Genomic DNA, 27995 nt, shown 5'->3' with positions numbered 1-27995 from the left:
TGAGGAGAGGCTCTCAAGTTAGGAGTCTGGTCTCCTTGGGTGCCTCCTATAGTTAATGGAGAAACAAGGCAGGTCCATGGGGTAATTCAATCCACCTCTGTTCTGAATCATCCTGGGAGGTGCCTGGTTCTTTCCTTGATGGTAGAGGGAACCTGGAATGCCTGGTTGCCTAACTCAGGCACCTCTGGCAGCACTGTGCACGGCACAGAAAATGGGGCCTGGTGAAGAAGACTACCAAATGTCTTTGTTTAATTCCTATTAAAATGAATTAGACCTAGCCTGGCTGCCTGAATGCTGAGATGCAAGAGTTAGAAGAGAGCAAATGGGATGGATGCTAAAGAGGCAGAGGACCAAACGCTGCTTTGTGCCCGTGATGCCATGATATGGGTGGGTCACAAGTAGTGTAAAAAGAAAAAGTAGCACTGGCAGTCTTTGTGCTGCATGGATTTTTGGATTGATGAATGGGAGCTGTAAAAGCCCCGCATAAATTAAAATAGTCCTGAGGTGCTGCAGCAGTGGAATCCTTCTTTAGGCTGTTGGATTGAGTAGGGCGATGGCACTGATAGATAGCAACATTTCTTTGAAGGTGGGATAGTGAAGACCCACTTGCACCAACACACTGCTGTTCCTGAAGAAGAACAACTTCTCAGCCTTTGTTGTAAGTTATTAGTGCCACGGTCAGTGTACAGTTGAGGAGGAGGCAGAGCAAACCTGTTTTCTAATTCAGGTAAGGGGTTCAGCAGCAGTTCGAGAAGAGGTGACACAATCTCTAGAGCTGCTGAAGTGTGCTTGGGACTTCCAGGCAGCAAAAGTGAGTCACAGGGAGGGACAGAGAGAGAGAAAAAGAGAAGCAAGCTCAAATCTGGGAAGGTGGAGAGTGTGGGTGGAAGGCAAATACCACGAAAGAGTAGAGGGCTGCTGTGTGAGTCAATTGAATCCTATAGATACTAATATTTATCATAAATTCCAAAGAGGTTTTAGCAACCACAGAAAGTAGTAAATGAAAACTGTTTCCTGTGGTTAGAAGGACCAGAGAAGACGATGTGAGTGGAGGAAAAAGAGATAACAGGGCTGTGAACGCAAGGGAAGGAGTATTGCGGAGTATGACATAATGGAATATGGTTTAACAGCAATTACGTGGCATGGACAATAAGATCAGATTATTAGCTTTTCCAGAAAGATGCTCTGTTGTTTTTCCCAGTAATCTCTTATTAAAAAGGATGCTAGAATGCATGAACAATACAAGAAAACTCCTTCTTATTCTAGTGGCTTTTCCTTCCTTAACTCCATAAGTTTTGCACAAAAAGCATTGCAAGATGCAAGATTTTTTTTTCTGAAGTGCTGCTTCATTTTGGTTTTATGTGTCTTGCTTGCTTTGGTTTTCAGATGGCACCAAAATGAGTGGCTTATGATCTAAGCAGAAATACTTTTAACTCTGAAAGTTGCTTTTGGGGAGCTCTGTCAATTGAGAGATCACCATTTACTACTTTTACTTCACAGCGTTACCTTTCACAAGGACCTGCCCTGTGAGGTGCAATAGCCTGTCAATGGTTCATTTTTCTTCTTTCTTCAGAAAATACACTGAAGGATGAAGGAAATATTAAGCATTATAACAATCTTCTTACATAGCTTTTTGATTTTAATAACAAAAAAAATTGTGGAAAAAAATAATAGCAACGTATCTTTGAAGGTAAGGCAGCAGTACAGCGCATAGAAAAAGAGTTTTCTTTGACTCTTTTAGAATGTTACGAAATAAAGCCTAAACTTTGGGCATTCCCAACATGCAGAAGTGATTTTTTTTTCCCTTTTCTGGAGGACAGATTGCAGTGAATTTCAAATATAATTGTCAATGCCGGACTCTAAACCTTCTCAGGTGGTTCCATCTACAGGTTAAGTAGAGCGCTATTCAGAATGGATATAAGGGTGAGAAACTGGGCCACAGCTGATACAAGTTAGGACTATACATACAAGCCAAGGTAGGGAAGGAGAATTTTTATCTGAAATTATGGGAGGGATTGTTATGCATTTAATTTAGTGTTGAGACTTTTCCTGTTCTGTGACTGCCTCAGTAATTTCAAACAAGACTGTCCAGAAGATTCTTGGAAAGAGGCTACAGAAAACGGTACTGCCCTGACCTTCATGACTGTTTCTCTCATAATCTCTAGAGTGCTTTTGAACAGGAATTTGCAATTGGTATCAGAGTTGTGTCCAGATTTGACATTTGAAAGCTCCAAGAACTGTTGATGGATCCTGAGTGTGGCTCCCGCCTACGTGCATTAGTATGTGGTCTTTAATTCACGGTCACATTTTTCTACAGGATCCCTGCCTCAGGAGCACAGGCTCTGGGGCACTTATTTAGAGTGACTTTGGGTGGGTAGGCTTTCCTCTCGGGGCTGTGATTGAGCACAGCGTGTCCCAGAGGGAGTGGGAGGGTCCTGTGGGTCAAGCATTTGAGTGCTGCTGTCAGGAACCGTGTCCTGTTCCTTCCCCTGGCCTGACTGCCTGTGTGTTGCTAACTGAGTTGTTTAATTTTTTTATTTTTTTTTAAAGTTAGTAGTAGCTGTTCCCTGTATTTGGTTGCTTGATTCAGGTTCCTAGGATATGACTTGCTGAAGTGAGGAGCAATCCCAGCTGCAGCAGAAGTCAGAAGGATCAGTGTTTCAGACAAAATAAAGTATTTTGAAGGCTGGTGTCCTAAGACTTGTCAAACTGATCTCTGTGGATTGGCAAATACTTCATAGATAAATCTTGCTGAATTTCTAAGGTGGAAGGAATCATGTCTCCTATCCTCAAAGGGGTACTATGAAACAATTTTTCTGTGATTGTCTCACACATTGTATTGATCAGCACTACACAAAGCCAAGGTCAAGCTCAGAATTCATCAATAAAATGGAGTTTGAAGTGCTAGTAAAGCCTACAGTGTGCACAATGAACAAGGAGAAAGCAAGACAGAGTAATTCCTCATCAAGGGAGTACATCCACCCTGTGCATCAAGTGGAGGAGAGGGTCCTGTGGAAAAAAAGTTTGTGTTGCCATTGAACTGCAGGCTGTATATCACTGTGCATATGCAGAAGACAGATGAATTAAAGTTTCACTGTCGGTCCTCGTTCCGGCATTTCCTAACTTACAAGTTCTTGATCTCATGACCTTACAATGTCAGTGTAGAGCTGGTGTATATCAGTTAATATTATGTATGCTTACAGTGGTTTAAACGGAAAGACTGATAGAATGAACTAGGACATGAAACCCTGATGTAAATTGTATTTTTTTTTTTTTTCCTTTTCATTTTAGGGAACAGTTCTTTCCTCTATGACATAGGCTTCCTCTATGACATATACTATATTGGCTCACTCACTTTTAAATTAACAACTTAATTGAAGCCTGTTAAATCCTGGAATTTAACAGTTTGGGATTTTAGAGGCATTGCCCAAATTCATCCCTCATATTACTCTAATGACTTTGGTATTTGGCTTATTGTACCCCTTTCATTTTGGAAGGTTAATCCTGCTAGCCTTACTCACAATGAAGAGATACATCAACTTGGCCTATTACACTGGACTCCTTTGTGTCAACAACTCGGTAAACGAAGAGCCATATTTGGATGCCTTTGCAGGGGAAAAAAAAAAAAAAAGAACTACTTTGTGTCTTGCCAAAGAAACAGAAGCATTCACAGGGCAAATTAAAACTTTGCCACATAGCTGATGGAAAATCGCTAAGTGATAATTTCACACAGCAGTTTGCTGAAGACTGTACCCTGCTTATAAGACCTTGGTTAAATCCATCCTAACTCTTAAACTGTGGGTTTTATTAAAACAAGGTGTATTTTTAGAGAAAGACATTAGAACACACTGTAATTTCTATGGCTGATTACACTTTGCAAGAGAAGGAAAGCAAGGTGAATGGCTGGGGGTGTGTGAGCATAGGTACGTGTGTATGTATGCGTGTGTGTGCAGGTATATGTAACAAAGGTGGAGTTAACTATTATTGGAAAGAAAAAAATTCAAAAATTTCTGGTTTTGCTTTGTTTTTTTTTTTAAAGGAAAAACCTTGTAAAAGATGCAACTTGCAAACCAGCTTGACTGCATGTCCTGGTTTCAGCTGAGAGGATTGGTTTTCTTCATAGTAGCTAGTGTGGGGATATGTTTTGGATTTGTGCTGGAGACAGCATTGATAATATAGAGATGTTTTTGTTCTATGGATCTATTGTTGAGCAGAGTTTACACGGGGCCAAGGCCTTTTCTGCTTCTTGCACTGCCCTGCCAGCGGGATGGCTGGGGGTGCACAAGAAGTTGGGAGGAGACGCAGGCAGGACAGGTGATCCAAACTGACCAAAGGGATATTCCATACTATATGACGTCATGCTCAGTTTATAAGGAGCTTGGGGGAAGGGGGGGGGGGGGGCGGCAGCGTTCAGAGCAATGGCGTTTGTCTTCCCAAGTAACCGTTACACGTGACAGAGCCCTGCTTTCCTGGAGATGGCTGAACACCTGCCTGCCCATGGGAAGTGGGGAATGAATTCCTTGCTTTGCTTTGCTTGTGCGTGCGGTTTTTTTGCTTTACCTATTAAACTGTCTTTATCTCAACCCACGAGTTTTCTCACTTTTACTTTTCCAATTCTCTTCCCCATCCTGATGGCGGGGAGTGAACGAGCGGCTGCGTGGTGCTCAGCTGCCGGCTGGGGTAAAACCACGACACTGCATTAGGCCAGGGTAAATGGAGAAGGGTGGTAAGAGGAGCAGGATATTGTGGAATATATCTGAACAGAAAAGTGGTGGCCTGAGGTTGACCAAAGCTCATGGAACAGAGATCTCCCAGCTTCATAGTGATCAGCCCAAATTCTGTCTAGAGCAGCATTAGTTGGAAGACATCACCACACCACAGCTGCTGGGTGGTTGAGGAGAAAATGGATGTTGTGGCTTGTCAGCAGCTCCTCCATGGGTCCCACTAAGCCACTTCTGTAACTAGCAGTAATTAACACCCCTATTTCCAGCGTTAGCTCCAAGGCCAAGAGGAAGGCCTGGAAAGGTGAGAGTTCTCCCTCTGAGAAGCACCTAGGTTGTGGCTAAACTTGTGGAGTGAGTACTGTAGTACCCTACAGCTTTTGGACACCCGAAGAGAGTGGGCAGCTGGGAAGAACCTAAGCCATGGGAAGCAATAGGTTAAATTTAGTATCTCACCATTTAACAGTCTGAGGAAAAGCAGTGAGATTGGTTAGTGAAGAAAGAGAAAGCAACTATATCTTAGGATGCTACTGTCGGCATCACAGGGCAGAACTAAATTTCATACTGCATAGGTTTCAGTTTTCTTTTTGGCTGTTGTTTGCTCTTCTGTGACAAGCGTTAGTGTCTGAATCAATGACTGGAAGCTGAAAACAGAATCATTCAGATTTTTATGACAGCAAATGTTACAGTAGGAGTCACTAGAACAAGGTGCTAAAGGGGCAGTTCACCTTGGGAAGCGCTCATGTAAAGTCTGGATCCTTTCTGGCACGTGTTTTAGTTCTGGGTTTCTCAGATGAGTGATTGATGACCTCTTTGGGGGTCAAAAGAGGATTCGGGTGAGGTTACAAAGTTTTAGACAGCAGCATGCAGCCACTTGGTTCCTCCAAGGTGGAGGAGTGAGAGGCAACGGAGGTATGGGTGTCCCATGGTTGCACTAACCAAGGCACAGCGTGGTAGCTTCAGTTTGTTGATAAGAACTCAGCTCCTCCAGACCAAGGGGGATGTGCAGCAACCAAGGAAGGAAAGGACAGTGAAGCAGAGAAGAGGTGTGTTATTGCCAAGTGGGGAGCCAACATAGTCAGCATTTATAAATTCACAAAACTTCTGCTGTGTTTATACTTGGGCTGCATCTATGATAAGAATTTGAGGTATAATATATTCAGGATATCCTCCTTGTCTTTAATAGGAGATAATCGAGACACAAATTAACATTAACATATTAGGCATGTAACTAACATGTTAGCTAATGTCAGTCTGTTTAACACAGGTGAATTTGAAAATGGTACTGCTGAGCCACCTGAAGGAGATATTTAAGATTTGTTATACCTACACTCATGTACCTTCTCTGGAGCTGGCAAACACTGACATATGTTTGGCAAAAGTGAAGAGGATGGTTCGTTTTAGAATTACTACTTTGGAAACAACACCAGGTCAGCTAGGGAAAAAACCTATGGGCAGCTAGAAAGACAAAACAAAATCCCAACCCAACTTCTTTCTTCCATGCAAATGAATAACAGCAACTGCAGCAAAAACGACGAGAATAATTTAAAAGAGTTTGAAAAGGATAGTTTGGATGGCAGAGGGAAGCACTAAAAATAATGGTACTCTTTAATTTTTTAGTGCCTCCCTTCTTTGCTGTCAGCTTGTTTGTTACTGGTGGTACCTATGTGGGAGTCAGTTGGTATGTGCCTTCTAATTAATTTTTCAACTAAATTAATGCCTAGCACTGAGTCTGTACTGTGGAAGAGATTACAAGAATGGGCAAGTCACCGTCCTGGCCCACATACTGTTTAGGAAGGTAAAACAGATGAATGCAAGAGGCAGGAAAGAAGCACAAGACAGTGAAGTGACTTGCCAAAGATACACAGCAAATCGGAGCCAAGACTAGGACCAGATCTGGTTATTTTGATTCAGTATCTGAACCACAGGAGAAGTGGCTCTCCACCTTTCCTCTGTGGACCTCCTGGAAGAAAAGGTAAGCAATGAAAGCAAGTGTAGGCTACTCTTCAGGACCAGGAAACTCTTGATGCACCTATCTGGTGCATCCCTCACACAACCTGACTCAGGTTGTGAACATGGGAAGTGAGCTGATACCCTAGATGTGAACAGAGCAGCTGGAGACCTGCCTCAGGTTGCCTGATTTTCTGTAAGTCTGTGACTCCTGAGGACAATCTGTCAGATTTTTATTTTAAATCCTAAACATATGAGATGATTTGGCCTATCATCTTCCTGATTTGACATTATAGTGCCAAGGTCTCTCATTCAGAAAGACAATAGGAAGGTAAAATACTGCATTAAGTATATGCCAGGGAGGCTTCCCATGCCATTTAGAAGCTGTAAGCCTCTAAAATGTGGAGGATATTGAGGCAGACAACTAAAACCAGCAAAACTTAATCTAGTGTCCAGCAACTGCTTGGTTTTGATCCTATCTAAAGGTGTACATCTATTGGAAACTAAAGCTAACAATTTTCTACAAACTCCTGTGTGGGGTTTTGATCTCTTGCTTTTACATTGTGCTGTAATGGTTGGAATCTCTCAGCCCCAAAAGGGAACGGGTAATTCTGCAAGTTTCAATAAGCACTGAGGAGTTGAGTAAGAGTTTGCTTGGCAAAGATACTGCATGTGAAAAATTTCACTAAGTTAAGATGGTAGGAAGCCATTTAAGATACTCTTCTTCAGCTTTTCCATTAAAGTTCATTAAAAGCTTTGTGAAGCAGAAGATGTTTTAGATTAATTGCCACATTCAAATTTAAAACAAACAGGTTTTTTGTATAGTTCTGTGCCTCAGTATTCACATTGCTAACAGTACCACTTCTCACCTATTGCTATTGCTAGGAGTTTCAAATTCCTCATTTTTTAAGACCCGTGGCTTTTCTTCATTTCACACAGAGCAGGTTTGAAAATTATTTGGTTTGCTTGTACAGTGTCTCACCATGCTCAGAGGAAGGTTCAGAACATGTTGGAGCCCACTGACAGCTGATGCCAATTAAGAAAAAATAATGAAAACTAACATCTTGTAGCAAGGATAAGTGTAGAGTTGCTGCAGCAACACATAATTCCTTAATAAAGTTGTTGTACAGAAATCGCAGAAGCCCGGCTTCAATTCCTGGCTGCAGTAACTCACAATATCTTCACAGGGACCTACTTCTTTATGTTTTCTTTTTAGTCATCTATACCAGCGTCAGGTTACAATTTGGCTGCTTTCTACACAACTCTACTTATGACTGAACACAGGCCAGGACAGCTGTAAGTTTGCAAGTCAACAGCTTGCAATCAAACCAAGGAGCTCAGCCACTAGGAAGACAGTCTGTCAATAGGACAAAAATAAAAGCCACCCAACAGTTTACCTGCTTCAGAGTAAGGCATATTTAATTCCATCCCCTCCAGTTTGAAGTAACAACAGTTTGAAAATATTAGGTTACTTCTGTGTGAGTTCAGAGAATTAAGTGAAGTGCAGGTGATATTGGTGGAAATTGCAGCATTTGGTGCAGAATTTTAAATCCATGAAGACATAAGGACATTGCAAAGAATCAACAGCTTTGGTCTATGAGATCTCTTTTTCCCAAGATTTCGAGTTTTCTCTGGTCTTTCCCGTCTCATTGCTGGAAGTTATTAGCATTTCAGCCCGGTCTTGCTGTAGACTTCAGTCAGTAAAAGTGACTTTAGTGGGCTGCAATGTGTTAGGGTCTTATACCACAAACCATTTTGTGTCTCTTTTGGGTTTATGTTTTCTTTCTGAGTGACTAATTATTTTTTTGTAATCATGGGAAACATTTCTTATTCGTGATGAACTTTTCTCTGTGTTAGAGTTTTATGCAGAGATAGTGTGTAGAGATGGAGGATACACTGTGCTGAACATTTAGCAGAACTGAGAATAATCCCTTAATCTCTTTAGCAAGAAACTGACTGTCAATGTTTATGTCTTTCACTGAAAGACTGGTGTTGAGCTGAATAACCAAACTGGCTAGGGGACTGATCATGACATTTATCGTTCAAAAAGGGTCTATTTTCCTCTACTAGCAAAAAGAAGGATGATCAGACCCTTCTGTGCAGTGTGGATTCATTCATTGCCTTTCTAGAAAGCCCTGAGATCCCCAAAATACACAATTTAAGTTCAAAAATAGTAAGCCTATTTCATAAGTCTGGCCATACCATAAGCCAGCTCTTTTGCCACCCACAATTCCTCGGTGGTAGGTTATGGCCAAACTCCATCCTGGCATCACTTCACTTCTCCAGTCAGAGAGCAACCTAACAAACACACAAAATCATACAGCCTTTCTTTCTGAGTTAGAGACACATCCACCTACACTTTGTATGCATTGTATGTAACTAAGTTATGAATATATGATATTTCTGTCCCCTCTGAAGGAGTCTCAAAACAGTTGCAGGCCTCTGACACATGCTCAATTCTACATTCACAGGGCCATAGAGTTAAATACCAAGCCATGTCTAAATTCCTAGGTAGAATCATTCAGTTCAGAACTGGAAAATATCAGCCATTCAGCAGGAAAGGGTATCACATTTAGCCAAGCAGGTTTCTTGCCCCCAGCTTTACCAGAAAAGAGCTGGGATGGTCGTTGTTTAGACCAAATGTAGAAAAACTGTTTAAACAGAAAGAGGAGCATACAATATATAGTTAATACTTACAGGAATTTTATACAGGCAATTATCTGATTTTCCATCAGTTTTCTGACTCCAAAAAATGCCAGAGGATTTTTAACACCACAAGAGATCAGGCCCTCTGTTTCATCTCTGGGAGGCAACATCAAACTGTAGGACATGCGTCATCATCTATCACCATCTATTTTCGCTTTGAATTAGGCATTTGGTAACTCCAGAGGAACTGGATTTTGGGTTAGCATGAGATTGCATTGTTTTGTTCTACAACAAAGACGCTGATTCTTGTTAGCTTTTGGGAGTTGGTTTGTGATGTTTGGATTGTATTATGAGGATCATGCGCCATATGGGTTAGTTATCAGATCCTTCATGAAGCTATAGTTTTCCAAACACTAAACAAAAGAACCCAAAGGGGCGATTTTCTTACTCTTGTACTTCTGTAAGACAGAAAGAATGCTGTGGATTTTTTTTTTTTTCTTTCTGGGTGACAGGAAGTTTTGAAGCATAAAACCCAAGATGCTTAAGAGAGGTCTAAAGTATACTTTAAGACATGGCATTAAGGTATTATTTTATAATACTTTTTTTGTGAAAGGATTCAAAACATTTGCTTTATTAAAGTTGCTGAACAAATATGTATGGTGTTCACCCACTGCAACTAGTTTTTTCTTTAAAATAAAGATTATTACAGCTTTCTGTAAGCATTTTTTAGAAAACACCAGAAGTCAGAATAAAAGCACTCAGCTTAGAAAACACTAGCCACCACAGGAAGAGCTTTGGGAGGATGGATTTTGAACAGCATGAACTGTGATTTTTTAATTTTTTTTTTCTGGGCATCTGTGGGGTGGGCTTCCCCACACAGAAAGGCAGTTTGTGTCTCATGGTCAAATTTTCAAAATCAGCGAGATTTCTGTTGACCCTCCAAATGGGTGGCCAACTCATCACAAAGAATTGTCTGTCAACTGAGTAGGTTTGTGACAGGGGTGAGTGGTCCTACTTACGTACTGAACCCATGACCTCCTAATCCTATCTCATGTGTAATGCCTGCTAGACTGTTCAATGGTCATTAGACCTGGGTGAACAATTTGGACAAAAAAATCTAGCCATTCTGGGGATTAAAGATCTAAAGAAACCAAAACCTAGCTCTCTCAGAGTTACTTTGGGCTTTCAGCTTCCACGTAATTTTGTATTGCAGTGATGTCTTTCCCATGTTACATGTTTGTTTTGCCATGACAGTAAACTTTCATCCTGTATCCTATAGGCTAAGCTAGGAAAGCTCAAGGATATGGTACAAATCCTTTGTGTATAAGCTAGAGAAACCAGAGTTTAAGGATTCACTTTGATGGAATAATGCAATGGTAATCCAATAAAATAAGAAACTTTGATTTTTACTAGGATGAAATGCTCGGAAGTTGAATAGAAATGTAAATGCTGGCTTAATTCTAGATCTGTTTATTTAAACTGATATTGGATAGAAAGTTTTATGCCACATTCTATAGATAATCCATGAATTATAGCAAATTCAGAAGCATCTAATGAGTTGGACTCTTAATCTTAACTCTTAGGGCCCCTTGAGCACACAAACTGACCTAGAAATTAAAGAGAGACTGCATTTCAGCCTGCACCTGAAAGACACTTTTTCACCAACACATGTCATTCCTTACAACAAAAACTTCTCTAACTTTGTTTTGAGACATGAGAGAATGACGCAGTAAGGTTGGAAGTGATACCGCTTCATTTCTCCTAACCAGTTCACAGATCTCTGATTAGAGAAATTCTCCTGCACAGTTGTTCCGATTCTCAGAAGTGCAATGAAACCAAAATGTGTCAAGCCTACTTTGAATATCACTTACTGGGAAGCTAGTTTCCTCTGCTATAATTCTTCTCAATATTGCACCAAAACTCTGTTTAGATTTATTCAGATTGTGTATTGGTGGGAACCAGCATATGCAATATTTCGAAGACTCTTAAAATAGGTGTTTTTAAAACATGACCTTTTTATATTTAAAGTATTTAGTGAGGACACCTTTACTTGCAGAGTTTACCCTGTCTCAGACATTAAAATCTTTTGATGTAAATATCAAGCATAATCTATGCAAATTGTGTTTCTACACTTTTTTACCATACTTCCCCTCCATCTGCCCCATGTTTTCAAAGTCAGATGCTACAACTCCCCTTATTTGCAAATCAAAGGAGTACTGATAACTGGACGCTAATTGCACAACTGCTACTGTTCCACTAATGAGGGGGTGAGATACCAGTTCAAGGAGTCAAAATATTTTTGCAGGGCCCATTTGACACAGCTGCAAGATAGCCTTAACACTAGGTGCATGGAGGAACTGAAGAAGTCAGAAGCAATGGAAACTCACTGTAAAATGAGGCCTAAACAGTCACTGCAGATCTCAACTCTGTTTCTCTCCTCCTTCCACGTGTACCTGTTTTCAGATTTGGCAGTGTTTTGTTTCATTTTCCTCCTATACTGCTACAAAAGATACAAAGCAAGACCTCAGTGTTGAGCCAGTATTGGTTTGTCATAGAATGATAGAATCACAGAATGGTTTGGGTTGGAAGGGACCTCAAAGATCATCTAGTTCCAACCCCCCTGCCATGGGCAGGGACACCCTCCACTAGACCAGGATGCCCAAAGCCCTTGTATAGGGTAGTGCTCTGCTGGACCAAACCTGAGAGGAGCAGCACTCCTGCCTTTTCTACTATGTGCCTTGTCAGACTGCGATATGAAGGAAGGAGGGACACTTTGGGGTTTGGGTTGGGATGTAATGTTGGTGAGCAAGGAAGAGTAAGAGCATGATATAGAAGATACCCACTGATCACAGCTGCATTGGGGTATCAACCGAATTACAGCTAAGCCCAGGATTGGTGGGTAGCAGGCAGCACCCAGAATGGCACTAAATGTATGGGGTAGCAAAACCGGTTATCTTATCATTGTATCCCTGTGAGGAGGAGAGGGGAGTGTGTTTCCTTCAGTGCCAGTCATATTCAGTTTAACAGCTTCTTGCGCAGAAAAGCATGGACCAGTGGGAAGGAACATTGAAGAGGGTGATAGAAATGGTCGGAGATCTCATGCCTGAGAGGAGAAGTTGAATAAGGACTGTCTTGCTTCTGCAGGAGATTTATAAAAAATGTAAAAGATGGTGCAAGACATCTAGGAGCAAAATATTCCTGTTTCTGTGGGGCATCAGAGAAGAAGCCCGGAGTTTTAATTGTTGAAATTTAGGGAAAATTAAGTTAGACTGTTTTTATAAATAGTACTGAGTATTTGTCCGGGGTGAGAAGTCTGTATCTGATCCTGCCTCAGGGAAGGTGGATGGTCTACTGTCTCCTTAAGGTCACTTTCTGTCCTGTTTAGTCCCTTCTGCTGTTAATACTGTGCCTTCCCATCACCATTCAGACAGAAGCGATTACCACATTGCTTTCTCACAAGACTCTCTCCAGGGAATGCAGCTCATTCAGTCTCCAGCGTTTGTGGTCTTGTAATATCCTAACGGGAGCCTTTCAATGTAAGCATACACTGGCCAGCTCTGCACACTGCTGTGCATACATATGCCAGTCCAACAGAGTGCTTTGGCATGTGCTTATAGATCCTTTGATGCACGCGTTCTGCTGGTACGCTTAAAGATGTGTGAGCTTTGTTTTGCCAGGGTTGGCTTAACACCATATACAAAGGCGTGTCACGTCATCTAAATACCCACTGGGAGAAACTAAGAATGCAGGTTGCAGATTTCACATCTTAGAGCATGTCCATGACTATAATCACAACCCTTTTTAACTAACCTCACCTTCTGAGTGTTGAGTAAGTGCCATAGGGCTTAATGATATTTAATTTGTAGGATTTTAGGAAAACTTAATAGTTTCAAGACATAATTATAGTCTATGATGTTACTGTTTAAGTTTTTCTTCTCTAGAATGGTTAAATGTAATTCAGACAGAAAGGTTACACTTCTCTATCACTTTGTATTGCACTTAAGGGTAAAAGGTTAAAAAAAATCAGTGCCAGAAGAGTGACAGAATTGGGAAAAGATGAAGTATTTGTTAGCAGTGAAGGAAGGTTTATCTAAGAGTGTGAGGCTGGCAGAAGATGAAGACTGGAGTGTGACTCAGATGTAGCCGTTAAGCCGTGTTTAACCTGCTCTGGGTGCGCGCTGACTGACACTGTGTGTGCCGCACCATCTGCCTGTATACCCTATAGACTTCATATGCTTCATTTTTATGTAGCTGTTTTAGTACCACCTCTGCTGGCTCAGCTGTGAATCCCAAACGTTTATTATCACTTACCTCTTTAAATAGGTTCACTCTTTGGATTACATGGCCATAAAGGGACTTCTTTGAATTATTAGATTTAGAAAAAGAACTGGAGGAAGAAGGTATGCAAGATGCCCATAGCCAACAACATCTTCAATTTGTAGGCAGGAAGAAGCTTAATTGGGGTCAATGTAGACCATAACAAAAATGCAGGTAAATGCTTGTATATGTATGCTTGTCAGTCTGTGTGTGATCTTTTGAGAGAAGATTTTTAGAATGAGAAGTATTTCATCCAACTGCTTTCGCAAGCTTATAGCGATTTGCAAAAAGCCAGGGACACACCCAACATGGGCCACTGGGATAATAACACAGATGCACGATTTTTATGGCTGCCTACCAAATTTAGAAACTCCCTCTGGAAAAACAGCTCAAAATGGCTTTTGCTAATCCTTCTGAACACCTGGAATAAGCTCAACAAGCCAGGGAACTAGAAAAGTTACTATGTGGTTTACCATGGCTCTTACATCACTCAAAATTAAAATTTTGAAATAAGCAGCTGAAAGAAACCTTAGAAATTCATGGATAGCCCTGTTGGGTGTTACATTGTTTTGCACCAGTGTTGACAGTTCAGATTATAAAACACAGTGTTTCTGTTCACAGAAAGCCCACATGCTGAATACAATAACGTTTTGAATGTTTGGAAATCTGCACAGGAAATATATTCTTTTATATTCTACACTTTCTCGGGGGTTCCCCCCTTTTTTAACCCTCAAGGCTTTCTCACACATTTTATAGTAATGTCCAACTTCTGGGAACAGATCTGAAGATCTGATGAGTCTCGTAGTGTACTCACAACCAAACCCTCTTTCGTTCTCTTACTGACGTGAACAACCTCACGTACACAAACCGTCTCACAACTTGAATGGGGTAATTCATGTAAGGAAGTTAAGCATAAATTATCTACCCAATGGATCAGAATTTCTCTTTGCATGATTATCAAGAGCCAGTGGGAGTTTCGCTGGGCGCAAGGAATGCAGTGTTTCTGCACTCTGTATTTCTACTAAGTATCCGCCTTAGTGCAAAGCTTCTACCTCTTCAATTCATTTTGGGATTTGGTGTTTAATACGAAGTCTTTATGCAGGGATGCTTTCTGATACATTTACTCAGGCTGACTTGCAGCTTAATAGCGAATTTCTGGCTGAAGCAAATAGGACCACATGACCAGGAAAGCACGAAAGGTGTGAACTAAGCATCTAGCATATTGAAATTTGTGATAGATCGCTTGTATTTAATATGCTGGTCCTAACGCCATTTTCCTTCTTTAAAGCAAGGCTTTGCGAGATCTTATCTGAGCTGTGCAGGCTGAAGCGGACTTTCAGGGCGCCTTTTTTTGGGTAGCATGCTCATGTCACAGCCAGCCTAGTGAGCTCATTTAAATCTACCTGTCTAGCCTTAGCCCAACATCCTGGTTGCCAAACCTGTCCTGGGAGCAGGACAAGTACCCAGGCAATCAGCCCGTGCCGATCTCAGGTCTGTGGTGGTTACGCTGCAACTTCTGAGAGGTCACCTAAAGCCAGTCTGGGTATGTCTGCGTGAGGCTGAGCTCATGGCTGGGAGATGGTGCAGAAGGACCCCGGTCTGAGACATGGGTTGGCTGCGAAACTGTTCTGCATCTCCAACACCAAGGACAGGAGGGAGGCTGCATCTGCCATGTCACCTAAAATTGAACGATGCCGCTCTGCCGCTTCCATTGGCTTGTGCCTATGTAATTTTCTGTGGATTCTCTCTCTGGTTGTGCCAACCTGCCACTGAGTAATGTGACATGGCATTTTGCTTACTGGTAGTAACACAACAGTACTAACCATGGAATGGGTGCAGCGTCTCTAAATCATTAGAAAAATATTAGAAGAGACAAAATATCTTGATTCCAAAAGCAGATCACCAAAGACGGGGGAGAAACTGTGATGTAACTGGTTGCTCTGAAAAAGGGCAAAGAATAGCTGCCTTCGTGCCAAACCTGGAGAGGTCAATGCTTTCTGCTTCTGGGACTTTGTGTTTCTTTCCCCTTTTTTTCCCACATCTTGGAAACAATGCAAGTGTTTTCACTATAAATGAGTGTATACCAGCTAGTGTACTTTGAGGGAAAGGTGAAAGTGGGCCATTGAGGAGGAAAAAGTCTGCCGCTCAAGACTCTGCGACCAAATTGGGAATATGTCAAGGAGCCAGTGATCTGCCTGATACATTTGGGTGCTGCCAAAGATGCGCCCAATCCTCACACTTGCTTCCTTACCTCCTGCACACCTACGCAGGGGAGGCTGCCCTTCCCCTGATGGTGTGTCATTCCAAAGCTTCACTAATTGTAGAGAAAAATCAAGAGAAGACCTTATGTTCTTCATCCCCTGTGTTGGCAGACAACGGTCTTGCCTTAAGTAGGACAATTAGAGCAGATGGGAATAGCAAACGCTGCCACTGTTTTGAGCAATGTACCCATTCCAGCTGTAGAAACAGGCCAGTAAGTAAATCTGCCAACATCAAGCCTATACATTTTTTGCTTTAAATTTTGTTTGTGGATGTTATTTATTTCCATATCCAGATATCTCGTGGCCTTAGCAAAGATTTACCACCATGAATATAATGGTGAGGAAAGGAAAGAAAAAATAAATCATGACTCAGAGTATATCGATGTATTCAGTGTACAAGAAATTCAGTGTCACTGACAAAGTGAATTTAACTTTTTCTCTTCTGCTGCTAATTCAAGACCAGTCAGACAGCTTGATTTGTGGTCATATATCTGTGCACTAATAGCAACCTCCAGTGGTCATTTAGTCCAAATTGCACATTGTGTGTGGGGTCAATATGGCCTCTTCACCTTCCTCACTTAAAAGGACCTTGGAGTCTACTTTGTATGGCTTTTTAGGTGTAGCTTAAAGCCACATACATGCTTTCATCCTCATGATTAACAGCCGCTCCAGTGTAGCTTTAAGATGAACACAAAAATCTATATTTTCCATCATAATGGCTCATTAGTAGCTTTTCAGAATATATTCTCATTGACTGCTCAGATCTTGGCTAACTAAAATGAGTTCCTACCTGGACCACCATAGCAGTAAAGCCAGATGATTTCCTTTTGGAAAGCAGATACACTCCTTTCCTGTAGACCCACTACTACATGCTTTCCTCCTTCAATTTTTTTGTATCATATCCATGGAAACTCTGTGCATGCAAAGCCAAAAAATTAAGATATATCATATACTTAAATGTTAAATGGAAACTATAACAAAGCATGTATTTTAAGATGGATTCCACCAACAGTCCATCTTTAAGATTTTAAACCCACAATACGTACCTGCTATTAACTGAATCACATTCTAGAGCGAGCTAACCAAGGCTTATATGCTTCTGTGTATGAGAACTGTTCCACCATGATTTCAGAGCGACACCGTGACTGTGACACACTTTCATCACATCTCACAAATTAAGCAGGGTATGGTCTTGCCAAGTCTTGGACTTTGCCTGAAGGACTTCATCTTTCTCTTCCCTTTTTAGCCTTTTCATAGGAGAGAGCTAAACTTGGGACAAAGCCAAAATATGCACTCCAGTTATGTTTAATTAAGGCTTGGAGCTGATAAAGTTTGGAAAATGCCCATGTCTCTGCACATGTCATGTGCAATGGAGAGAGTTTATTCATTCTTATTTGCTATATGAAAACCATAAGAAAAGTATGAATTTTACATCTCAAATGGTGAAGTTTTTATTTCTCCATAATATTGAACAATTTTTGTGTAGACATAGAAAATGTACGGCTTATCTCGTCCAGCCATTTTGGTATTTCGAAGTTGTATTCCCTCACAGGGGAACTGCAATATCCCACCAAAGTTATTCTGCAAGGTAATTTTGCTTTCCACTGTGGAAGATCCCTATTCAGCAAACAACTCTGTAACTTTCTGTTAGATATCAGCATGACTCTTTCTAGTGCTAAAGGAAAACAGAAGCGGGGTGGAAGGCAAATAACAGCAGTAGACATCAGTACCAACTGCAAGTGCTCAGCAGGTGTCTTGGCTTTCAGGAATGGACATTTGTGTTACTGATGGTGGAAGCTGCTTGGTAGTTTCCAGGGCGTAACACAGGACTGCGGATGCTTGAGAACTGAAATGGTAGGTCCCGTTAACTGTGTTTATCTAGCCGTAAGAAAAAAGCTCTGTGAAACAGAAGCATTTCAGTTTGATTTCTAAATCTGATAAGGTCCTCGGTTTTTCAAGGAATCAAATAATTTTACAGCAACACCATTTTACATTGAACTTACACAGATAAGTTTAGTTACAGCATGTGTGTCACTAGCAAGACCAAAGGAGGAATATTCCACCCTTTCACAAATTGCCCCGTGCATGCCAGAAGAGCTGGTTGCCTTCCTGCAGCTTCCAACACAGGCCACAGCTTGCTAAAGCCTATCAGTTTACTCTGGTTTAGCAAACCAAACGCTTCTTGAAACCCAAATTGCTTTGGAATCAATCTTTCCCACACTTCAGATATTTTAACATCCTATTTTACTTTTATTGATTTTTATGTATACAAGATGTGAATATTTTCCACCATATAACAAGATGCCGTTAGAATGATGTGAGTGGAGACAAGAAAGAAAAAGCTTGTTATATTGCAGTTTGACATGCAAATTCAGAATGCCTGCCGTGAGAGAGTAAATGTCCAATGTAAATGTAAATATCCAATTTGCCAGTGTGATCTATACTATAGGACATATGAGGCATGTGAGGCATTTCTGTTTTCCATGAGTCTTCCCTTGGTGTAAAAAAATTGAATACAGGTAAACTAGAGATGTAACGGGTCCTCAAGATATCCTGTTATGTATCAAGTGTTGCCTTACTGACTGATTAATGAATATTATTGCAGTGGACCAGCCATACACTAAATAAGCTATGCGTCAATTTACAATCAGATAGGAATGTAATTTTGGGGGATAATTCTCAGGAGGCATCATGCCAGAAATACTCCTGAGCCATAGATGCCTTTGCTCTCTCTTGCTCTGGCGTGAACGGTAAGAATTAGCGAAAGGCCGGTACCAAACACTGATGGGACCTGTGACAGCTGGTGAGTAGGAGACTCAAATTTTGTCTCTAAGCACTCCCAGCCCTCCTACCTTGGCACAATGCTATTTAGAGGAGGAATAGCTTCTGGGCCTTTGGTTGGAGCTGCAGCTATCTTTCGTTGGGAAGCCAAAGTGAGTACCACTCCCTGGCTATGCTCCATTTCAGGCTCAGGACCACTGGCATTCCTATGTTTTTGCACAGCAACTGAAGACATGAACCCTTCTTGTAGTGGAAGGTGCTCTGTTGAGTGATGGGGCTTTTACCATCTCCATTTTGTCTCATCATGTTCACATCTGCACTGCTGCTTCTGGTACTCGGTGTAACCTTTTCTTTGGTAACACTAGAAAACTGGTGGGGTGAATGCCACATCAGCAGGGATTGCATAAAAGTGTCATCTCCAGGGAGTCGAAAAGGTGTGGGCTCTGAGGACACTCCTAGTGAGAGCCCGTGCTTGCTGCTGTGGTGTAGCCTGTGAGCGTGGGTCCTCGGGGCAGCACTCAGGCCACCACCACGCCAGCACTGTGACCTGGGGACATCTCTCTGCTGGGCAATGGCTCCCCTCCTCCCTCCTGCCACCTTCACAGCAGCCATCCTGTGTCTCCCAGCTGGCAGGTAGGGGAGGACATGAATCCAAGGCTTTGCTGATATTTCCCCGATCGCTGCTGTGTACAGGGATGGGGTCCTTGTTCCCAGTCCTCTCTAGAGCAGGCATTTAGCCGGAGGCACGCCTGCCCTTTTGTGAGTCATCCCTCAACTTACCTATCCCACCACTTTCATTCTTGACCATGCCAGCAATCGCACTATATAATATAGCGAGCTCTTTTTCTTTTTTGGGGGGTGGGGGGTGGGAGGGGTGGGTGTGACTTCATCGGAGAAATCTCTGCCTTTCATTTGGTGGGAACGAACACGTTGCTGTCCACAGCCCCCAGGTCCGAAGGGTCGGCTTGGAGCTCCAGCAGAGACGAGTGCACCGCAGGACAGTACCGTGCAGCCCTATTGGATTTCCATTTCAATAACACATGTGCTGAACAATGATTTCCCAAAGCTGGCGGTGGAAAACAAAATTGAAAGCCTAAACATATGCAGATGGCATTCAGAGCCCGGGACGCTCCTGCCAATTTCTGCAACTGATGCACGCTCAAAATATTTACTTAGGAATTCTTAATTAAGTAAACCATTCAGTAGTGGTGTAGTGTTTCAGATGTGTCGCCGTGTCACCACAAAATATGTCAGTGGTTCCTTCTAACAAAGAATCCATTATTGAGATTTTTTTTATCAGAGGCGGTGGGGTAAGATTTCGGTACAGTGCTCTGAGGCTTAAGCTGTGCAGCTCCTCTGCTGTTAATGGGATTCGTGCAGCTAAATCCCTTCATTCCTTGCTGAAAATGAACCCCCTGCCCAACAGCAGCTTCAGGTGAATATTGAGTAGCAGGATTAGGGGTGAGATCACGGTGACCCTACGGGCACCTATTCAAAGGGCTTGCAGTAGGGCTGGCTTGGCCGCTCGAGGGGAAATGTGCACTGCACTGCTGTGCAGCCAGGAATACAAATGAGCGAGGGTGCTGGAGGAGAAGGTGTAGCTCCTGAAGCCACTCCTGGACTGCAATAAAATGATAGAGAAGAAATTTTAGGGCAATTTGCTTTTTTTAAATCAAAATGTTAAAATCATCTTGGTTAAGTGCTTCATCTGTATGAAATGTGTTGTTGGTTTAATTTCTCTATTTTGCATCTTCTTTTGTTATATATTTGTCGGAACCGAATTTTAAGCCCTTTGGAGAAATGTCAGTACACATCTATGCCTGTACAGGAGCTTGGTGATAACTCAGAATACTGGTTAGTTACTGTTGTTTATCCACAAGCAGACAGCTCTATTTCATAATTTTGTAAAAAATTCAGATTCTTCTAACAACAGTAGAAATTAGAATTTTCCTCATATAGCGCATGTTGTTGTACAACTGTCCATTATAAGGATTTATTTTGTATTTATATATTTTCCACTTGTGCAAAGACTCTAAGCCCCTCTACAAAATACAGTTCGAGTGACGACCTTAGTATATGTGAGATTCATCTCAACTTGCAAGAACATGGTAACATTTGAAATCAATGATATGACTAATATGCTCAAGTTGGGCAAATGCCTACATTTGTAAGTATAAAATTGAGACTCAGAAAAGCAAATGATGAATGAGGAGTATATTTCTCTTGACAAGCAATACTGCATTAACGTTTATGTTCTTGAAACTCACACGATTTTAGGCCTCAGTGTTTAATTTCTGAAGTGTTTTCACAGATCTTTCACTCTTATGAATTGCTTGGAATATATAACAATTTTCATGGTTGTGATTTTTTCATTTTTCCACATAATTTTGTGAAAAGGAAGGTCATAGCAGTTTAGGTCCCGGAGAGGAGACACAACCATAATAGCAAATACATTTTGAGGGAGAATTTTCACTTTTTGCAACACTAGTAATCTATCTTTGCATAGTTACACAAGCATTATTTCAGAAAATAAGCTGAAACTTGTCTCCCACTGCCATGAACTTTTGCTTGCTATGACTGCAGTTGCTGTTATTTTTTCAAAGAATAAAAAACTTGACATTTCAGGATTCTGATGCAGAAACCAAGCCTTCCAAAACACCACTCCTTAGGTTTAGTTTGTTGGAAGCAAGACCCTGTCCAAACCCAGATTTAGATCAGCATTTTTTTTTTTTTTCCTTTGGATAGACCTCTACTTTTAACTACTGCTCCATTTCAGTGCTGGTGTTTACCTTGGATTAATGACTAAGTGATGAAGAAAGATGAAGACATTCCTGCCAATGGAGCAACAGTTGTTAATTGCTTAGGAAATGTGACATTATTCCACTAATGTTGTTTAGTGGGATAGCCCATGTGGATGATGTTTAATTGGATAACCCACGTGGATGACCTGACATAAAACTCTGAAACGCGCGCACGCGGGCTGTCTCAGTGCAGGATGATTGCAATCACCGTGAACTGCACCAGAAATCTTAACAAAACGCTGCACTCAGGATTTCCTTGTGATAAGGCTCGAGGGAGTTTGCACTGCAGAGAAAGATTAGGTGGGAGAAGATGCCAAAATGTGGCATGGAAGGATCTGCCTTTTGACAGTTATAAAGCAAAACATTCTCCATCTAGTAAAAAAAGAAATCTAGCCTTCAACCTGCCAAGGGGCAGGACCACGGCACAACCCTCCTGAATGTGTGATGGATGCACAAACTGAGGGACGCCACAAGAAATAGCAGAGAGGAAGCTTGAAATGCTGTTGGGTGCATTTCTTTAATATAAATAAAGTTTTCCAAAACCTCAGTTTCATGATTCAGCATTCCTTTTGGCACTGAAATTATAGTAACAATTTAAAAGTAGGCTAAACAAGTCTGAGGAAATATGCTGGTAAGTTCAGGCCAGAGAGGGGGAAGTCCCTGGAAGTAATAATAAACAAAGACCCCCTCCACCCTCAATAATTGCAGTTTAATTATTTTAATGAGGACTGTCTTAAAGCACTTCAAAAACACACAATAGTTACAATAGCCTCACAATACCTTCTGAGGCTGATATGATCATGCTTATTTTCTGGATACATAAACTGACCCACGGTATTAAAATACTTTAACCAAGGCCTGCTCCAAAACCAATGGGAGACCAAAGAATACACTCTTTAACCTAATTATGAGACAGTAGCAATGTGTATGGAGGAAGCAACTAAACTGAAAATTATACATGGGGTAGATACTGTAGCCAATTCTTTCTTGCTTTCCTTTGTTTTAAAAGTCTAAGTTTTTGCTGCTCAAATTGAGATACTAGTGGAAACTGGGCGGGGGGGCAGCACGTTAAAAAAAAAAGATGTCAGAAAGTTACCTCATGGCTTTTATCAGTATTTTTATTTTTTATTTTAAAAATTATTTATATCATATACAAATAATTTTTATATATAATTTTTATCACTAAGTTTGTTGCGTGGCCTCGGTAAGTCAATGACTGTTGGGCAGCCAGGGACTCAGAACTGTGTGTCTTGTGCACGTGTGTCAAGCATCAGCTTAAATTTCGAATGCTTGTGTATGTCTGTTTCTTAGGACCCAACCCCAGATTCCTTCGGAATTAGGTTTTCCTAGAAGGCTCAGTGCCTGAAGCAGCAATTGCTGCAAGGGAAATGGGTTACCCGATGGGGAGGTCTTGCAGGACACTTGTGCACCTACTGTGCCAAGGCAGGTGGAGGAGATGGGGTGAGGATGGGGCACACCCTGAGAGGCACCTGGAGAACTGCTGCATGTGCTGCGCCGGGGAGGTGCTGCTGCCAGGGAGCCCTGGCTGTTGCTCTGCTCAGAAGAACAGCTGTAAAAATTCACCCTTTCTCAGCTGACCTGCTGTTTGTGCATCCCGGCAGAGAGCGAGTGGCCGACCTGGGTTCCCTTCAGCCTCCCTTGGAGAGAAGACCTGCGGACTAAGCTGTAATGGCAGAGTTCCCTGTCCCCCTGGCATCCTCTGGTTGCTTAGTGCCTACAAGATATCTTTCCCTTGTCATAACTTTAAAGCCATAGAGGGACCAGACCTAGATCCTAACATTATTTGGGAAAGGGTCCTGGCATTTCAGTCGTCAAAGAGTGTACGTTTCTGAATACAATACACCAGCTATAAAGAAAAAATACTTTTCTTTGCATTTTACTGCAACATTTTCAGAATGTACATCCTACTTGATGTGCAAAGTTGCTTAATCAGAGAAATAAAAGCTCCATGAGCTATGAGAGAAAACAACGCTTTTACTTTTCAGTTTTGAGAAGTGCCTGATTTTTAAAAAAATAAGTATTGATACTTTACCCTGTGATTTTCATTAACTTTTGAAGCCATAAATTAATACATAAAGTACCATTGTAAAGGTCAGAGAATCTTATTATCTCTACATCAAACTCATAGTTTTTCTGAAGATCAGCATATATCTTCGAAAGTCCTGTTTAAAGATATAATAATTTAAAAATATTATTCAGTTGTTTAAGTAGAGATGGGCCAGAAACAAAACCTTAGCTCAAAACCTGCATGAATCTTGGGGACTCGCTGGTTCCAATTGATGCTCCAGCTTTGTGGCTCAGTAATCAGAGGAACATAAATTAAAGCTACAGGTCTGAGCACTCCTACTCTGAACACTGTGAGTGATCAGAGCTGCAACTACATTTTGTTCTTATTTTTGTTTAATAGTTAGTACCACATGGCATGCGTGCTCTGCATTTGCAATACCTTGTCTCTATATCTATTAAAAACCCCCAAGCCATAAATAAAAAAACACAATTGGTGAATTTCTCATGGATTGTTAACTTTGGAAAAGATGCACAAATACCTATTAAAGGCAAAGTGAATCATCATGGAATTTCCATTCCACAATAAAAGTGGTATTTCATTTGGCCAGGGAAGAATTCTCAGTTTCACCCTTTTTGCTCTGGCTTTACTGTAGTTTATTGAAATGGCAAAAAGAAACACTCTGATTTTGTTGAAATACAACATTTATGTACTGCAGTTACCTCTGCGATGAAGTTGATAAATTCTTACAAAATTCTTCAATTTTGTTTAGTCAGCATTTTCCAAAAGGAGCATTTCCAGTGGGAAATTTTTAACACTAAGAAGAAAGGCTTAAGCCAGTGTTCAGGATGGAGAGGAAGGTAATGGAGAAGTTAGTCTGTATCCTGTTACTAACCTATTTACATATGGTGACTTCTGTGACTGTGAAACTCCACTTAAACCCAATGCGCATGCTCTGGGCAAGCGTCTTTACATTACAGAGGTAGTCAACAACAGCATGTGATGGAAAAATGAAATTACTTTTACGATCCAATACCAGGCTGGGACAAACTGAAGAGGGGAGAGGATTTGTGGAGATAATTCCTTGCAAGTGCCAAGAAGCAATGATGCTCTTGGCACCCCGGTTTGCAGTGGAGGAGCAGGACAGCCAGCTGGGCAGCGTGGCAGGGGCTTTTCCAGGCTTTGATTGCGTAGCTGCCTCAGGACCCATCACTCCATGCTGAGCAAGGCTTGTTTTGCTGATGCAGCCATACTGCTCTCTTTGCTCATACTGATTTGTCCAGAGACAGTCGAAGCATCCCGTCATGGGCCTGGCTGATACCTGGTAGATATGACCCGAGGCATCACTGAATGTATATTCATGTTGTCTTATTTTTCAAAATATTATCACTTAAAATGTAGCCTGTAAAGATGTTGAAAAATGAGCCTGTAAAGAAGTTGAAAAGTGAGCTGAAAAATGATAAATATATGCACTAAAGTGAAAACATATGGCAGGTGCAAGTTATATGCAAATTTTATAATGAATTCTGAAAATATGCTTGAAGAATGAGAACTACAAATTTCTCTAGTCTGGATGGCACATATTAAGGATCACTCGTATGTGCTCCGTGATATTTGCCAGGTCTAAAAGTATGGTTATGCTGGTGAACTTTCATTAATCACTCAATACCCTGAGTGTAATAACGGGCAAGAGTGTTGGTAGTGTGAAGTCATTCTCTAAATTGTGCTCAACGGTTTTAAATGAGGGATGGATGAACTGGCTGCAGTAACTAAAATGCTGAATCTACATAGGACATTCAAAGCAGACATGAGCTCCAAAGATTCACGGATGATCAATTATCACTATTTTTTGCTTTTAAATATGTCTTGCTTTCCACATCTCCTCAGCTGATGGCTGCATGTAGGACTGGAAGCAAAAGTGCCAGAATTCCATTTGTTTGTTATTTCTGGCACAAATCAGATCAGGAATTACTGCAAGATTTCCAACCTCATTTGCCAGACCAGAGAGGTTGGTTTAAGTCTGCATAATTATAGGAAACCAACTTCCAACCTTTCCCCTTTTGCCCATCACCTTGCCTGCCACATGGCAGCACACGGCAAAAGCAATTAATGGCCTCAATTTGGTTATAATGTGTGTTTCTGCTTTTTTTTTTTTTCCTCCCCTTCAGAGCTTTGTCATCTGTGGTGGCTTTAGGAGCTAATATCATCTGCAACAAAATCCCAGGCCTGGCCCCTCGGCAGCGAGCGATCTGCCAGAGCCGCCCTGATGCTATCATTGTGATCGGGGAAGGAGCGCAAATGGGAATCAATGAGTGCCAGTACCAGTTTCGGTACGGGAGGTGGAACTGCTCCGCGCTGGGAGAGAAAACAGTCTTTGGACAAGAGCTTCGAGTAGGTAAGGGTGTCTCTAATATAGTGCTGAAGTGATACGTTAGGGCTGTTTTTCTTTTAGCTTTCTCGCTGCGGTCCTGCAAAGGTTTATATCCCTCTGGTATTTGCCTAGTGGAGTTGAACAGTGATGCTCCCAGAACTGTGGTCTGTATGTCTGCACTCATTGAAAAGTAACTGGCAAGAGACAGGAGATGTCTAGTGATCTCTAGATGAAGTCATTCATATCTGTGCAACTTCATACACATCAATGATCCTGTGAAAAAATATTTCCAATTGTCATCCTGTGAGAAGTTGCCATGATAACCTTGGTGCATATTATGACCAATCAAAAGGGAACTAAAATCAACTCCAAAAGAACCTCTGTGGACTTCCCAAAAACTTAAGTAATGGGAGAATCCCAATTAACTAATGGAAGTACAGTGCATATGACACTGGGCTTCCAATATATGGCAGTGATACATATCCATTTTAGTGTTGCTATCATATTGTAAAGAAAATACTGCAAGTGATTTGAGGCAGGAAACCTATTCAAAGAAAATAATACAGGACCTTGGCCTGACAAACTGTTAGCTGGCAGAAGTTAAACTGATCACTTTCCATTTACCCTATGTCTGATATTATTTCATAGGGGAGATTATGCAAATTTTTTCCAGCACTGAGGTCATTATTTTCCTCATCACCCAGCTGAGTATCCTTAGCCTATTCCTGACCTTCCTTCTCTCCTCCAAGGGCTGCCTGCTTACCAACCTCCATGCTGTCTGCTGCTCGGTATTGGGCTAACATTTTGTGGTGTGCGGCTCTCACAAGGGCCATTCAGCTTCTCAGTGGGGTTGTAGCCTGTTTTCGTGTCCGATTCTTCTTTGGGTGACACCTCTTTCTTGAACTCAATGGTTCGGTGAGTCTTGTGCCTCCAACACAACTGAACGTGGTCAGACATAAGAACTCTTAAAAACTGTGTGAAAAAAGGCATAACATTTCATCCCATCTGTGCAAAGAGGAAACAACTTACATGGTGCTTTGGTTGTTACTGGAGATCAAGGCTTTGGGGTTTTATTTTCAACACCCTTGTGAAATGGATGCCAGAAGCTGAGGTATGCTTAAGTCAATGATGGAACTGAGTATTTTTTTCAAAGAACATGCAAGTCTGAGAGTCTGACTGAGGTCTGGGCTTTTTAAGGGCACTGTAGCCCAACTGTGAATTGTAATTTAATAAATCAATTGGCACTGGGGGAACTGACTTACACCCTCAGACAGTCTGTCGTATTCTGTGAGCATTACCCCACACCAAATCACAGAAGTGCAGAGGGCTAAAACTTATAGAAAAAAAGACGCAGGAAACCAGATTAATGGGAAAAAAAAAATCTGAACTTTTTGAACTTCAGAAAAAAGTTCCATATAATTTGCTTTTGATGCTGAAAAGTTGGTGGTGAGGAATTTGCTCATCAGTGTCTCTTCCCACATTTGTCCTAGGATATTTCTAATTCTGTTTAGAGAATACTTCTTGCCTAACTTTTGTTTCTTAAGAAGAGCGGAAGTGGAAGACATTGAACATTCTCAAGACACCCCATACAGGAAATAAACTAACATTTGACTTCAGTTGACCTTCAGTTTTAAATTTACTAGAAATACATCTGGTCACTGGTCTGGTCCTCCTTGGTTGGTCTTACACTTGTTTGTTGTAAGTTGATGTCCAAAATGATGTTGCTACCAGAAAATATACAGCTGCCAAGCATGCTACCATTGTACTTCATGCTACCAAAGCCTGCAGGCATGCTCCGACCCTTACATAAGCAATTCCTCTTAACTTCTGTGGGATCATTTATGTACTTGAAAAGGCACATTCTGGAGGGTTGTACCAGAGTCAGTGTCATCACAACTTCCTGGTGAAAAGGCTTTCACCACTTTTGCTTTTCTCTGCAAGCTGAGAATCTTGTGACACCTCATCAGCTCTGTCCTTGTACTCATGAGTAGTAATCCTCTTCACCACAGAGAGACTCCTTTCATCCTCAGAGACCTTGCAAGTGGGCACAGTCCAAATGAGGACTAAAGAGGACTACAAGTCATGCCTGTGCTTTCGTTCTGAACATTCTATGCAAAATAA

At 41.4% G+C, this 27995-nt stretch overlaps 1 protein-coding gene across 8 annotated transcripts in view; it reads left to right on the top strand.

The window, feature by feature from the left end:
• Positions 1-27995, top strand: part of WNT7B (Wnt family member 7B) — a 97833-nt gene that overhangs the window by 28934 nt on the left and 40904 nt on the right. For all 8 annotated transcript variants that reach the window (XM_075760455.1, XM_075760494.1, XM_075760487.1 and 5 more), the window contains exon 2: positions 25672-25898. In XM_075760455.1, the coding sequence (XP_075616570.1) occupies positions 25672-25898 (227 nt within the window). The remainder of the gene's footprint in view (positions 1-25671; positions 25899-27995) is intronic.

Source organism: Balearica regulorum, chromosome 1 (genome assembly GCF_011004875.1).
Source record: "Balearica regulorum gibbericeps isolate bBalReg1 chromosome 1, bBalReg1.pri, whole genome shotgun sequence".
Taxonomy (NCBI): domain Eukaryota; kingdom Metazoa; phylum Chordata; class Aves; order Gruiformes; family Gruidae; genus Balearica; species Balearica regulorum.
The sequence above is the reverse complement of the archived record's forward strand: the minus strand, read 5'-3'. Positions and strand labels throughout refer to the sequence as shown.